Source organism: Sinohyriopsis cumingii, chromosome 3 (genome assembly GCF_028554795.1).
Source record: "Sinohyriopsis cumingii isolate HCF-2022 chromosome 3, ASM2855479v2, whole genome shotgun sequence".
NCBI classification, from domain to species: domain Eukaryota; kingdom Metazoa; phylum Mollusca; class Bivalvia; order Unionida; family Unionidae; genus Sinohyriopsis; species Sinohyriopsis cumingii.
The window spans coordinates 133,196,974-133,213,561 of record NC_142963.1 but is presented as its reverse complement, the minus strand read 5'-3'; the positions used below and the strand labels follow the sequence as shown (position 1 = coordinate 133,213,561).

The 16,588-nt window shown below is 36.2% G+C and overlaps 1 protein-coding gene across 5 annotated transcripts in view; it reads right to left on the bottom strand.

The window, feature by feature from the left end:
- Positions 1-6,079: 6,079 nt before the first annotated feature.
- The window catches only part of LOC149803891 (uncharacterized), a 139,597-nt gene continuing 129,088 nt past the window's right edge, over positions 6,080-16,588 (bottom strand). For all 5 annotated transcript variants that reach the window (XM_089953706.1, XM_089953709.1, XM_089953705.1 and 2 more), the window contains one exon: positions 6,080-12,786. In XM_089953706.1, the coding sequence (XP_089809832.1) occupies positions 10,565-12,786 (2,222 nt within the window). In that variant the 3' untranslated portion in view covers positions 6,080-10,564. The remainder of the gene's footprint in view (positions 12,787-16,588) is intronic.

Here is a 16,588-nt window from a genome sequence, read left to right as displayed (position 1 = left end):
GATTAAAAAACAAATTCTTCTTACTTATATAACTAGTTATGTCTTGAATTCCATTAATTTAAATTAATTTATACTGTCGTTGGTAATTTTACTCTTTGTTATAGTTCGATGTAATAAGAACAAACGAGAATGCCGGAACAAGAATGACAATACCGGAAATACTGGAACAAATTATATATATATATATATATATATATATATATATATATATATATATATATATATATATTGTTATTATTGTTTAACTACAAGGCTTATTTTCTCTTGCATGAGTTAAATCACGGTCTTTAAGCATGATCAGATTCGTATTTTATTGCTCAGCATGAATTTGATCTGTTTGCTGATTCGCGTACACCACCTTATATTACAAAAGCAAAGGCCGAAAAGAACCCGAATGTGACTTTGTCTCCTTCCGACGCCATGTTGTTTGCAATCTGAAAGCGAAAGTAGTTCAAAATTTACAGATATTTTGAACTTCAGAGAGAGTGACAGGTCGAAGCGGAAGCTATTTTCATTTGCAACATGCTCACTAGAGAGAATGTTGGCTTATCACTATGTCAATTTAATTTCATGTAGTGTGGCTAAAACTTGGTTGGATATTGTACTTGTGGACACCGTTCATTATATAAGCACACAGCTGACTAAAATGACTGCTCTCATTTGCGCAAAAATCAGCCTGAATTAGTTTAAAATACACTCTCTTCAGCAATTATTAAAAATAGGGGAAAATAATTTTGCTACACTAGACAGCGCCGGTTTCTGAAAGTGCAATGAATTAATTGCCAAATATATAAAATGCAAAAAATAAAAAAGTTTTTAAAAAAAGGGATATCGGCATATTTTTTTTTTTTTTTTTGCGCTCTACCTATATAGTTCAGGAAGTGAAGATGACCAAGCGGAGCTAACAGTTGTGTAGAGATGCACATCTGAAGCAAGGCCAAGCAATGTTTCAGTCATATCGCTACGATGTCTGCAATGTGCCAGTTTATAGTGATGTCTAGCACTGGGGCATCATGCCGCAGACATGTAGCATGATGTCCCACCCAGTCACATTATCCTGACACCAGCCCAACCAGTCCTAACACTAACCTCTTAATGCTGAACGCCAAGCGAGGCAGCTATATATATAATTTATATATATTAGAACAAAGGGGGGTCAGTCTACATCCAAGGTTTCTTCGTTGACTTGGACCGCTCCGGTGGCCTAGTGGTTAGAGCGTCCCCCTCTGATGCGGGAGGTCGTGGGTTCGATCCCCGGCCGAGTCATACCAGAGACTTACAAAAATGGTACTAACAGCTGCCTCGCTTGTTCTTTAAGGTAGTTTCATATTTAACAATTCGGCTGTAACTAAAACCAAACTTTTGACGTTGCACTATTGTCTTATTATATTGAAGGCTGATTTCTCAACAAACTCTTTAACAGTACTTAACATTGCTTGGATATCGTATATTCTATTTAACTTTTGAATCTGAACATTTTGCACCGATAAGTTCCAGGTAACGTTTTAGAAACGTATGGGACATTTAGACTTACCAGTTATGGAATCTATTCTGTGCAAGATTGGCGCAAGAAACACGATTTTCAGTATGTTCATTGATGCAGCCATGTTTGGGGTCAAATTGGCACAATTTCATTCATGACCAACTAGATATCATAACTGGTTTTCTGTTGAAAACCCAATATTGATGCGGCTTCCCATTTAGGAGGAGTAAAAATGAGAATTTCAAGATGGCCGCCAAGGCGGCTATACTTTATTTCAAATCGGTGCTTTTAATTTAAGACCAACTATATATCTGCAACTTTGGAATTTTATATGGTTGTTCTTATCTCACCTTTCTGTCACGGGTGAAATCCAAGACTTTCCAAAAGCTAACGGCAACTTCCGTACCGATACTTTACAGAAACTTGACAAGTATCGAATTCTCTTCAATATGTCCTGAATTCAACGAGGTCTTTTAAGATGCTTTGAAAATGTATCCTTACTTGATCACATCTGACAGACGTTTTACATTAGGAGACGAAAATATGTCAAGCAAGGGGTGAGAAATCGCGTCTTCCCATGTGTTATATTATTACAAGTTTGGACCCCACCACCTCCATGCCCCACACCGCCCTCTATCTGTTGAATGGTACTCATAATTTCATTTGTCATGAGCCTCTGTGGCTTTATGCTGTCTTGTCCGTAATTATGTTATCCGTTTTGAATGTCATGATACTTGAAGTAGTCAACATTTGACAAGAGACAAAAGTATTAAGTATTAAATGCATGTTTCGCGAGAATATTAACGTTTGGACCAGTTAATTAATAGTTTTTTTTAAAAAAAAAGATTTTAAACATTACCATATAAGATTACTATAAGCTCAACAATTCGAAAGCATGCAGTCACACCAGCCTCGTTTTCGAAGCAGGTGTTGGCATTCCATTTGAATAATATTTTGCGCAGGTTCTATTTAATTTTTCTTATTCAAAATATGCATATAAATCGTAATACATTATAAGTCCATACACTACCTCGAAAATTCAGCCCTCCCAATGGAGAAAACGACGTTGTCAATATATTTTAGCTTGTTTCAGCACTAGAAGTGCAATAATATCGTATAGGTGGCGCTCTACAGTTTCGTATTTTTTTAGAATTTTAAAGAAAAAGAATTTCCCCGGCTTATCTCACTGTTTATACTGGCTATTTAAAAAAGACCTTGTATATCTTAGGTATAATTAAAAGAACCTTTAATTCCCTTTATTTTGGTATATGATTGATGGGTAAAAAAAAAGTGCTAGCTCCACTTGGTCATTTTCACTTCCTGAACTTCAGAGGTAAATTGTATAAAAAAGAGCCTATAACTTTTTTGTACATTTTATATATATGGTAATTCATTCATTGCACTTTCAGAAGCTGGTATTGTCTAGTCTGGCAAAATTCATTTTCCCTATTTTAATAGCTGCTATGGATAGTGTACTTTAGACTAATTCAGGCTGATTTTTTAGCACAGGGGAGCATTCATTTTAGTTAGCGTGTGTTTAAATCATGTACAGTTTCCAAAAGTACAATATCCAAAGAAATATCATCCACATTACATTAATGTAGCATAGAGGTATGCCACCATTCTCTCCACTGTGCATATTTTAAATGCAAACAACTTCACCTTACATACGTCACTCTCTCAAAAGTACATAATAACTTGTGAGCGCCCCCATACTTACTATGACGGAAAGTGGTTTCCACCTGGATAGAAGGACTGGTGTAAAAGTTTCGTTGTTCATCAGTTACTACTTCTTCTTTTTCTTTGGCGGTTCGCTTGTTCAGGTGCCTCGCAAATTATTACTAATGGCGTGGTCTTTCTTAAGTCTGAACAATCAAATGAGATTTTTCGTTATAAGAGAATATATACTATTGTTGTGCCACTGGGATTATTTAAATATTCTCAGCATGTTTTTTTTTTTGATGTTTTCTAATTTCATGATCTTTGTTTTTGTAATCATATCACTATGTTTTTTTTATCTTATAGGTGTTGTCTAATGTTGTAAAGCGCTTAGAGCTTCTAAAGATTAGGCGCTATACAAAGTCCTCATTATTATTATTAATATTTCTGATGAAGATGCTTGTACTTTTATGACGGTAGTTTACTTTCCATTATTATAAAATAAAAGTTTAAAACTAAATTCAAATTCTGTATATATATACATTTTCAAAGGTATACCAGTTATAAGCATATCAAGTGACTTTTGTGTAAATTTTGTGGCATTTCTTTATTATTCGAGGCTTTGTTGGTACGTTAAAATAGTTCATTATAATTGTTTTCAGGACATATGTGCAAACTTTGCTGCAGTACCTTGAATGAAATTTGGAAGAAGCGTCCTCATGATTATATCAACATCTATGTGGTTTTGAGTGTCCTTCATTTTGTTCAGAATCACGTTCACTAGCTTTTTAAATCTTCTTTTGGATGAAATTGGAATCGACTTTAAAGTTTTAGCTTTAAATCTTTTCGTTACTTATGTGATATTTTTTTTACCATGCTAGGACACTAACTTCACTGTAGTCAGCTTATTACGTTTTTCATGAGTAATGCGTACCAATGCGTTTTTTTAATTGTGACGTTTATGGATGTGCTTTCTTTTCTTCACCAGGTTTTTTGATCAACAGAAATTCGCATAACGTACACTTTTTTTAACCCATTCGTTTTCTAATAGTCCGATTTATCAACATCTGCTACCCGTGAAACTGGAATATCTTTGAGTTTTCATGATCCTTAATACTGCTGTCTAAAATTGTCTTGGTTCCAGCTGTTGAACGATTCAGCATATCCTTTCCATTCCACAAGTACATACTTTTTCGCTATCATTATTCTGTAAAGTCTTCAAAATCTTTCCAATTTTCATAGTCTAAAGACATTTTTGTTAAATCTTTCTACTACATATGCTGTTTTTGTCTGCATAAGTAGAAAGGTTTTCCTTTGACAACAAATCCTTAACTTTCCAATTGTAAAACCACTCTTTTCAATCGGTAAACAGTGTGTACCTTAGGCCTTTTCCTCATTGAAACGTCGTGTGTGTCAATTCACTTCTTCTGTTTAACTTTCTCGATCCAGACGTATTTAGAGAAAACGTCTGTCACTGTAAATATGTGTTTGTATCGTTGTGGTGTTTATTTGCTTGCATGTCAACATGTCTGCCGGCCAATATTCATCCGCGTGACTAACATAGACCCTTCTGTGGAAACAAAAATTCTCGCTTTCTAGTGTATTGGACAGGTAGATTTCCTGTGAACTCCTTCAGCTGAACGTATTTAATTTTTGCCTGTGTCATGTGAACTCTTTCAGTTGAACGTATTTTATTTTTGCCGAGATAATTTGTAACCATAATTGAGTGATATTAATGTGAACAACTGGACGTTCATGCCCTAAGTAAAGGTGTCCTAAATACGGTTCTTTCTAAGGCATTTACAACGGTATAAATAAAAACAACAAGAGACTGTCGAAAGGACTGGCGCTCTACTGGGCGAAAGGAATATCAAAGAATTCAAGATAAGATCATTCATCCATTTAACTGTCGAGCGTTGAAACCACCTCTGATATTCTTCCGTGAAAACAGGGTTTTCAAATTAGCTGCTGTAGTACACATATTAGACATCAGCTTGGCACCATTTTCATTTATAACAAAGCAGGCATCAGTGTAATTCTTTTGGTGAAAAACCCGTGTCACAATGAAAAACTGATCTTAAAATGACAATCTATGCAGGAAAAGTAGCAATAACAAGATTTTCAAGATGGCCGCTGTGGTGGCCATACTGGACATCACAGATCGGTATGATTTTCATTTAGGCCCAACTAGACACGATATGATTTTTAGTGAAAACCCAATGTTAATGTGATTATCCTGTTACGACTCCATGGTCTTCAACTAAATAACAGAAAAGTGTGAAAACCAAAAAGTTGTGTCCAATTCAACAAATTTTTTTTTCCTAGCATACAAAGTGAAAGTTTACAAAGAACTTGCAGTATTGTAAATTAAATCCCGAATAGTTCTAAAAGTTTACAAATCAAAATGGATGAAATTGCAAGGACATTCCAAATAAATGCCAGTAGTTAATGTATTAATGTGCTTGTTGTCTTGAATACGCTAATATGCCAATGGCCTGGAATGTGGCTAAGTGTTAACGGTCCTTTGATGTATCACAATAATATAATCCAAAATGTCCTTGACTGAATTCACTATAATTCCACATTGTTTTCGTCCAAGAATAGTATTGAGCACTTTGTAACTCCAGTGAATAATAATCTGAATAAATAAATCCACCCAAATAATAAATTGAATAAATAAATCCACCCAAATTAAAAAGCTGAACACATCAGTAAGACTGATTCCGCTTCAGAAGTTTAAGGCTAAAATTAATAATCCTTAAGTAAACAAGTTTATATACCCATCCACATAACCTAGGTCGAAAATACCATTTTCTGGAAATATTCTATCAACTTAATCGAATATTTTTTCTGTAACTTTCTATGGTCAGAATCAAGACTGTATATTTACCTCAAACTGAAGTAAGCATGTTTATAATTAATTAAGTAATAATAATCTGAATATTTAATCTTTAATCATTTAGAAATATTAACTAGGTATTATGTTGTTTACAAAATAAATGTGTCTGGTCAGGTAGACTATTAACTTGATTTTCGACTAAGGTCAGTTACAAAATACAAATATACATAACATATAATCAATGAAAGAGCCAAAAAACAATACAAATTAAATATACATAATAATTCATTTGCAGTCGCAAAATTAAGATTTTCAAGATGGCAGCCTTGTTTGACATCAGATCGGCACCATTTTCATTTAGAACCAACTAGACATCATAATAAGTATTTCTTTAAAACCCTATATTCATATGACCAGCAATACAAGAGGAGTAGCTATAAGAAAGAAATTGAAAATGGTAGCTGTGAAATGGATGTCCGAACAGCATCATTTTCATTTAGAACCAAGAAGGACATGAAATAAACGTGTGTATAATTTCTTGGCAATCCTCCATATAGTTTAGGAAGAGTAACGATAACAATCTTCTACTAACGGACGGACGGATGACAGGCAACTGACCTTCCCATAAGTTCTTCTGGTCAATGACCAGTAAAGCTAAACAAAACCAGAAAATACTTCGTTTGACAAATTGTCTTCAGGAGTTTTAAGCAAGCAGACAGGCTCCATTTCCAATGGGCACTTTTGTTTACAGCAGTTTGAAACACTTCTTCAATTTGTTCTAGCACTGAATCCAGAAATATCATTTTCAAGGAGAGGGCACAGACAAGTAGGTGAGGCTTCGCATGGACAGAACTCCTGCTTCTGCAGCACCAGAAAACATAATCTGATTTTACGCGCTCAATTTTAGCGACCAACACACCCCACTCCAGCTTTCAAGCGAATGATCGATTTCAAAGTTAAGCCATATTTTGCCATTTTTATTGTTGATTCAAAAGCAGTTGCTTGATATACCAAGTCGCTTTGTGGTACTTCTTTTTAACTTTCAGAGCACCTTTGAAATCGACAAATCATCATTTGTATTCTCCTGAATGTTATTTTCCAACATGAACTGAGACCACTTCGGTAGTCTAGTGGTTAGAGCATTCACCTCGGATGCGGGAGGTCGTGGGTTCGAACCACGTACGAGTCATACCAAAGACTTATAAAATGGTACTAGCAGCTACCTCGCTGGAGGTTCAGCATTATGAGGTTAGCGTTAGGACTGGTCGGCCTAGTGTCAGGATAATGTGACTGGGTGGGACATCACGCTACACGTCTGCGGCATGGTGCCCCAGTGCTAGACATCACAAACTGCCACACTGCAGACATCGTAGCGATATGACTGAAAAATTGTTAATGATACGTTAAAAATCCAAATTACACACAATATTATTCTCTAATGCGGCTGTAACAATTTTAATCAACGCTTTTTAAGGAGGTAAATACCTCTTGCAACTGAACAAATATACATATGAGCTGATAACATATATTTTAGGACTGTGTGTGTATCATTTGGCATTTTAGCGACACTTTAACAATTTTCCAGTCACACCGCTTAGGCCACCGGAGCGGTATATCTTTTATAACTTTGATATGGAGTAATACATTACAAGGAAAACAAATCAGAATTTCATAAATTGATTACTGACATCAATTCATGTCGTTATTTAATACACAATAGCATATACAACTTAAAATGTACTTTTGTCCCATAGTAACCTATCTCGTGCTACACGCTTTACTTTGGTAACGAAATTGTAAGTTGCATAAAACTGTCATGTAATGACTGTAATGATTTCAAAAAGTCCTAGACTTGGAAAGTTATATACAACTTTAATAAATTACATTTGAAACAACAAAGTGTCTTCACGTCAGCATCCGTTGAACATAAAATGAGAGAAAGAGATCGAGGATGGGGTTGACGTTGATTCTCTACGTTATTATAGAAGCATTTCGGTTTCTGCAAACACATGCACTCGATTGTTGTACATCAATAATAATAATAATAATAATAATAATGATAATAATAATAAAATTATGACATTATAATAATTAATAACAGGAAGAACGGTGATGATCTAAAACAAAAACCAGTGAGGGAACTAGAGGATTTTAAAAATGTGAAATTTTCTCAGAGGGAGAATGATGTTCGAAGAAAATATTTAAAAGAGGACAATTAATATTTTTAAAAACATATGTACACGACATATTTGAGTTTGAGACGTTTAGTGCATTATATTTTTTAAACAGCTATCCACATTTAACTTTTTTTTTTTTGCCCAATTAATTTGAAATGTGATCATTTATGCGATAACTAATTTCTTCATATACAAATGAATATTACAAAGAGTACGGACTCAACGCATGGTCCCTCCCGCCCCCACCTTACTGATTTCTGAAGTTATTTTCAGCTTCGATATTAATGTGTGATTTGCTGTTGATTTATCTACATAAAATATCAAAATTTATCTACATTAATGAAAAACAATTCTACATAAATATGTAAGCTCAGTAACACACTCAAACTGCACCTTCCGTGTAAACGTCGTTCGAATATGCGCTGTCATACCTTCTATTCTAAAAAGTGATCTACACTTGATGAAAATTACACATGTGAAAATGGGATAACGTTAAGGATTGCTATATGTCACTAGAAGTTTGCGAACAGAGTTGCATATGGTTTATCTCCCTTTCTCCAATGGGCTGACGAGTGGCAAGCAAAAGCCGTCATAATTTGAATTTCTAACAGAAAATCAGATAAAGATGTTCCATAGTACCACCTCTGTGTTCTACATGACCGGGACAAATTTAATTCTGTCAAAATATTAAGGACAAATCTGTCTACCAAACAGACTGTAAATGGCATATGAAAGCTTTTTCTTCTCGTCATTTACTACAGACGTTGTATGGCGACAGAAGTTAACAAATAATACTTGCGTTAACGACTTTAGCTGCGACATCCAAATGTTGTTTTAACTGTAATCCAACAGTTTATTTCATGTTTCCATGCACACACAAAAACACTTGCTTAAAATTAGTGACTTGTCATATTTATTTAACACAAGTACTAAAACATTAAGTACAGACGTCTATTATTTTCATCTTGTTAAAAACAAATGCGAGCAAACTGCATGAACAAGGAACGAACAGGAGCCTAAATACTTCAGAAACAAGTTTTCCACGGAACATGGTGTTCGTTAGCGAATGGGGCTTATGATGATGTAGCTTTCTGCTCATTCGGGCGACACAGGAATCCATGTATATCAGGGTACAACTGGAAGACCGAGTAATTCTGAACGACAGTTTCAGTTAAATTAAGCAAATTATGTAGAAGCTATTTCACTTTGAAAAGCTTAAACACAATATTGAAAATTGCTGACATCTATAATGTCGTTTTTAACCGTCGAAAAATTATTCACGCCGCATTCATTAGCGAGATAAAAATTATATCACGTGATTGTAAACTAAAACAAATGTGGCAACATATTCTCAAAAAGGACTTATCTCTTCAGTTTATTTATGCATTGGTCGTGGCCTTTATTTTATTTGCCTATACATAGCCATCGGAGTCAACAGAGCAAGAACAAAATGATACTGCGGCATAAAGCACGGTTAAAGACAGTGAAAGAGTGCAAGATGTTTTGGTAGTGGTTTCAAGTTGTGGCAAGAGTACCGAAAACATAACGGCACTACTGTACTGGTACAGACTTAAGGGCCTTTTGTTGCAAATGATTCCGACAAATTTTAGTGAATCTTTTTTTTTTAAATGTCTTTCCGGAGAAACTTAATTTTTCTCTGCTTTCAGTGACCAAATTGGAAAACAAATCAGGTACGATTTGTGAAAGTTTTGTTAATCTTAGTGCAAGGTTGCGGCCTTTAAAGTAATTTACTAATTTAATAATTTTAAAAGGAGTTTTTAAAAATTGTAACATTAAACAAGTAAAGTTCATGCACAATGCAAAAATAAGGTAATGCAAAAGTAAGGTAAGACTCATTTTCAACAAGCAATCTGATTAAAATCAGATCTCTACTCTCCTGGGTGAAAATCTGACAGCGACCCCTATGAGGTCACGTTCTGGTTACTTTTGAGTTAGCCAATGGAAATGTGTCTTTCAGAAATTTGAAAGTGAATCAAATCGATAGGCACACACTGATGTTCTTCAGTCATAGTGTTCAGTCTCCCAAACGCGAAGATATAAGGCTTCATCTGATTGGCTAATAAAATTAGTGATTATGGTAATAACATAGGTCACCAGAACATGACCCCTAAGCGGTCGCAGTCAGAGTCAGATCTTCACGTATGATAGTGGATATCTGATTTTAATCAGATTGTTTCAACCAGATTATTTGACTCGGAATTTACGCCGATCGGTTTATCTTGAAAGTCCGTTTTTAAACCAGACTAAATGAAAGAATGATACAGGGCTGTTCTTTTGCGCACCTAAGCTCACCTGTCTGTAGGTCACATGACCTGCATACACGTCAGCTTAAAGCTGTTTAGATAAGCTTGCATTAATTTCTCAACAATATGGGCACAGAAAAAGCTAACCGACAGATGTCGTTTGCATGGAATCTTCAAATGAATTTCCCCAAAGCAATATTTTCAGTTTTGGATTAGATGACGTCACAATGCGTACTCTGTAACGTAAATCATCTGACGTTGCTGCTGGGTTGTTATGTTCCCGTCCGAGGCGATTATAACACAACTTCAATAAGGTTAACGTCGGGTTGATTTCAAGAATATCCAAAAGTTTTGAAAAGCCATCGTTTGTGATCCCACACATATTGAGTCCCAAGGTTTTGATATGTCTGTTCCTCTCCAGAGCCGTGGATAATTTCGCTAATCCTTGGTCCCCAATAAAATTTACACTTAAGTCCATGTTTGTCAGAGATTTATTCCTCAAAATTACGTCAGAAATCAGCGCACAACCTGATGAAGTTAAACCACAGTTTTCGAGGTTCAGTTCTGTTATGGATGAGATGTCATCCAAATGACGACTTATCATTTCGACTCCATCGTCTCCAATAAAATTCCGACTAAGGTCAAGCTCTGTGATACACTTCCCCTGCTGGATACCTTCAAACAGGAAACCACAACCTATCCAGGAAATGTTGCCGCTGCGCAGGCGCAATTTACGCAATACCCTGTTTAGTTTCAACATGTTTCCAAGGGCAACACAACCGTCATCACCTATGTCTAGGAAGCTCATGTCAAGTTCAATCAGGCAAGAGTTGGTCTTGAGTGCTTCTGCAAGAGTCTTACATCCTTTAGAGTCAATGCCTGTTGAGGAAATATTTAACTGCCTTATTGTTTTATTTGTTTCCAAGACACTCGCCAACACATCGGCCCCATCATTGTTGATGGAATTCAGCCTCACATCCAAAACAGTGAGTCCAACTTTTCCTTGTAGAGCAGACGCAATATGCTTCATGTCTTCTCCTCTTAGATGAGTCTTTCCAAGGTGTAATTCCAGAATGCAAGAGTGCTTTGGTAATAGATCTTTAAGTGCTTGTGCTTTTTCTCCTTGAAGGCTGTGACCAGAAATTGAAACATTTACCATTGGAATTCCAGTATTCATGATGTCATCGTTGGAAGCCAGCGACAGTTCACTAGCCATGGAATAGAACGACAATCTTGAGCTGCGTTTATAGTTCATAATGTCTCTGGAGAAGCGTTTATTATCGGAATGTCTGGAGCGTTCTAGTTCTACAACTGATCTAACTCTCCCAGTATCCTCATTGTAATAAACGACGTCAAATGTAACAGACGTTTCATCTTCGAGAAGCGGCGAGTCTTGGACAGATTCACACTGGATTTCAGATATCAAATTATATAAATCTGTCATGGCATCGAGAATAAAAGCTATGCGAATATACTCCTCACAATTTCTCAGCACCTCTGTAAAAGACAAAAATACCGAATAATCGCTGTCCATGACAGTTTGGATTATGCTCTCACAAACCAGTCGCTTATCTGGATGACCTCTAAAAGCTATGAGGTCAGTATCATTCAGAATATTCGCTTGTCTCAAATTGTCCAGTATTACAAATGGGTCCATCTTCTGACAAAGAAGTTCATAGGCACTTTGGAGAATCGTGATATGTCTTTCACTGAAACCAATATCCCCAGCCTTCAGTTTAGATCTGTTTGTGGCACGGCGGCTAGACAAGTCAGGCGTGATAATTTTAATTTTCCCTGTTGGAGTTCTCCTCGGAACATTACTTGTCTCTTTATGCTTTACTTCTGCTAAGTCTTTGGTTTCTTCTTTGATTTTATTCTCTGATTTTAAATTATTGTTTTCTATGTCTGCTCCAGTGGGGCATTTTGATGTCAGATCTACACCAGAAACCACCTGTCCATTGGCTATAGCTCCAGAAATGTTTTTATTTGGGTTATTTTCTAATACAGTTTGTTTGGTCAAGTCCAATGATTTTGATCCTCTTTGATATGCTTGGGAGAAAACAAAAGAGTTTCTGTCATTTTCACCAGTGACTGAACTCCTGGGAGTGTTGATGGTTGAAGACCTGAACAAAAATAACCTCGGTGGCTTTGGTGGAGGTTTCAAGCTATTGCTTCTCCTGAACACTGACTGGTCAACGACATCTGGCAATCCTTCCAACGAACGTTTCCCTTCCTCTGGAATGGTCGAGTTCCTTTCTTGGTATTTCAACTCCTTCTTGGACTTGGACTTCCGATTGCTTCTGCGCAGTGTCAGCCGCTGCCAAAACTTCCATGGACGATCTGGTTCTGAAGTGGTATCCTTTTCTGAAACAAGAAAGGATTGGATTTTACCATCTATAATGATCACAGGTGTTAGAATATATAATATGAGGAAAGATTTGGATTCTCCTTCATATGTTTGGGATAAAACAAAAGAGTTTATGTCACCGAACCACTAAAACTTTCCTAAAAGGTATTGGTTTTCCTAGAAATTAGGCTGCTTGGGTGTTGTGATTGCGATTACCAGTAAATGCAGTTGAAATGCATTTTTAAAATGACACGTGCATTGAACATTTATTATGAAACATTTGTAAGATACATGTATTTAGAAATTGAGCATGTCATCGAATAAGACCAAAGAGGCTCTTAACCTGGATCCCTTGCAGGGACTGACGCTCTATTGCGCGAAATGAATTTCAAGGAATTCAAAACAAGATCATTTCTTAGCTGTCGAGTGTTGAATTCATCATTTTCTTCACCGATAACAAGATTTTTAAATTAACTGCCATGGTGCACATGACTAGCACCATTTTCATTTATGACTTGGTGAAACATCAATGTTATAGTGATCATCCATTGTTGGAGGATGATAGTGACAACCATACTAGATGTGTGCAACTGTCACCTTTTCATGTAGGAACAAGTAGGTATCTCGAGAAGTCTATGTGTGAAAACCACATGTTCATATAGCCATCCATATGGACAGGAGCTCAGATAGCAATGATTTCAAGACGTAATTTTACATTCGTGAGGAGTGGCATTAACAATATTTTCAAGATGAATGCTGTGTTGGCCTAATTTGGCGCCAGATCGACACCATTTTCATGCAAGACTAAATGTACAGTATAAGAAGTCTCTCGGTAAAACCCCAATGTCAATATGATTTTCTTAAAGTAAGAGTGTTGATAAAAATATTTTTAATATAAATAAGCATATTGGGACCACCTTGGCATCATAAGAAGTTGTTGATGTAACCATCCACTCAGGAGGAATTACAATAATAAGATTTTCAAGATGGTCACTGTGGTGGCCATATTGACGTCAGACCGATATCAGTTTCATTTAAGACTAAATGGACATGATAAGAAGTCTTTCTTTAAGAACCCCATGCTGATATGACCATCCATTCCGGAGGTGTAGCAATGGAGGTCATACCAGGCATCAAATCGGCACCATTTTCATTCTGGACCAACTGGACCTCATAAGAAGTCTTTCAATGAAAACTCCATGTTGATATGACGATCCATTCAGGTGTCTGTGTGATTTGGATTTTTAACGTAGCTTTAAAAAAAATTCAGTCATATCGCTACGATGTCTACAGTGTGGCAGTTTATAGTGATGTCTAGCAATGGGGCATCACGCCGTAGACATGTAGCATGATGTCCCACCCAGTCCCATTATCCTGACGCCAGGCCAACGAGTCCTAACACTAACCTCTTAATGCTGAGCGCCAAGCGAGGCAGCTGTTAGTACCATTTTGTAAGTCTTTGGTATGACTCGACCGGGGATCGAACCCACGACCTCCCGCATCCCATTCAGGAGTAGTTGTAACAAGATTTCCAGGACAGCCGGAGTGGCGGCCGTACTGACTTCCAGCACTATTTCCATTTAAAACCTACCAGACCATGAGATGAATGTGTGTGTGTGTGTGTGTGTGTGTGTGTGTGTGTGTGTGTCAAGCTTAATTAGGAAGCGTGTCGTGTAATTTCTTTTAAACGTTTTGGGCAGCGAACGACAGAAAATATTCCAGGAGATTAATTCATTTCATTTGATAACAAGCACAATATAAAATGGGATGCATGTATGTATGCATGCATGTATGTATGTATGTATGTATGTATGTATGTATGTAGTGTGGCAGTTTATAGTGATTTCTTGCAGTGAGGTATCATACCGCAGACATATCTAGCACTGGGGCATCACGCCGCAGACATGTAGCATCATGTCCCATCCAGTCACATTATGCTGACACCAGGCCGACCAGTCCTAACACTAACCTCTTAATGCTGAGCGCCAAGCAATGCAACTGTAAGTATCAAATTTATGAGTCTCTGATATGACTCGGCCGGGGTTCAACCCCACAATATCCCACGTCCGAGGAGGGCACTCTAAACAATTAGGCCACCGGAGCGTGTATGTATGTATGTATGTATGTATGTATGCATGCATGTATGTATATGTATTTATGTATGTATGTGGTGTTTAGGGTACCTCAACACATTAGTGGCTACACGGTGCGAACAAAGGCAATCGAACAATGTGCAAATAAATTTCACAAATATTTGGGGATATCAACCTTTCCAAATTAATGCAAGCATATGTACATCGAAAAATAAAATTTAAAACGTAAAGATGCCACAATTCTATAAAATGTATACAAAAGTAAAGAAGAGTAATATGTGACATCCATAAAACACATGGTCAAAATTAATTTTAAAGAACTCATTTGGAATATCTTAGACTTCACGCCTTTTGTCTTGTACCACGTATAAACCTCATTAGTTATGACACGAGATAAGCTGAAATGAATTGTTCTCGTGTTATGAAAAAGTTAATCGGCAACAGTTTAAAAACGTGCGTTATCATTAATCAACAAGCTTATTTTTATTGGATATTTTTTTTTAAATGAACCAAAACTATGTAGAAGCTACTTGAATAGTTATAAGTACTCATCAATCAATAATCATGTTGGTACTAACATAATAATCAAAACAAGCACATATAAGAATCTAGAGTATGTGTCCTGAAACTACTTCCTAAGTAATACAGTTTTTTTTACCCATGACGTGGTTTCAAATATACCTATGATATAGTTCCAAATTGTACACATTATGTGGTTTCAAATGTACCCGTGATGTAGTTTCAACTGTACACATGATTTGGTTTCAAATGAACACATGATATGGTTCCAAATGTACACATTATATGGTTTCAAACGTACACATGAAGGTAGATGAGGCGGTTTCAAATGTACCCATGATGTGCTTTCAAATGTACGGAAGATACGATTTCAAATGTTATTTGCTTGGTTTACTCATAAGTTTAATAGCTTCAAATATATTCACACCATTACTCCATCTATCCACTAAATGAGTAAACTCTTGCCATTTTAGTTTTATCTATAAATATATTCGTTGTAACGAGACATATGAAGAGTGTTCAAATAATATCACTCGGAATAATCGTCTTTTGTCACCAGCATTTATTATGATGACAATGGTTCAGATACTGAGATCTGATGAGACAAACATTTCGACCCTTGCTTTAAACGTCTAAATGGCTAGTACCCTAGTTGTAACAAGATTACCAGGACAGCCGGAAAAGTATCACAAGTTATGTCACAATGCATTCTCTTTTATATCTGATATTCATAAAGATTAAATTATATATATATATATATATATATATAGAGAGAGAGAGAGAGAGAGAGAGAGAGAGAGAGAGAGAGTCCTGCACGGTTTAAATTTATCTTATCCAAACCTGATTCTGACTTTTCTTCTTAAACGTGACTTCTTCTCCGTTACTATTTTTATGTGACTTTCTTTCCGTTTCCCGATCCTGATGGCAATTAAAGTTAATGGCTTTCCGGGTTACGGTTCCATTAACATTTCCGACTGTGACATTTTACAATTAGTAATTCGATGATGCGTACAATAAAATAATGCAGCTAAAGGAAGTTGGACGATACATTTTATGTGATTGCATTTTTATCCCAGCGGAGGCACAGAAATAATAACTCGCTTATCTATTTTAGGAAAATGTGAGCGAGCATCGTTCTAATGTAATTGTTTTCTGAAAAATTATACTGAATTACTCTTACTACCATTCAACCCCCTTAAAACTCTCT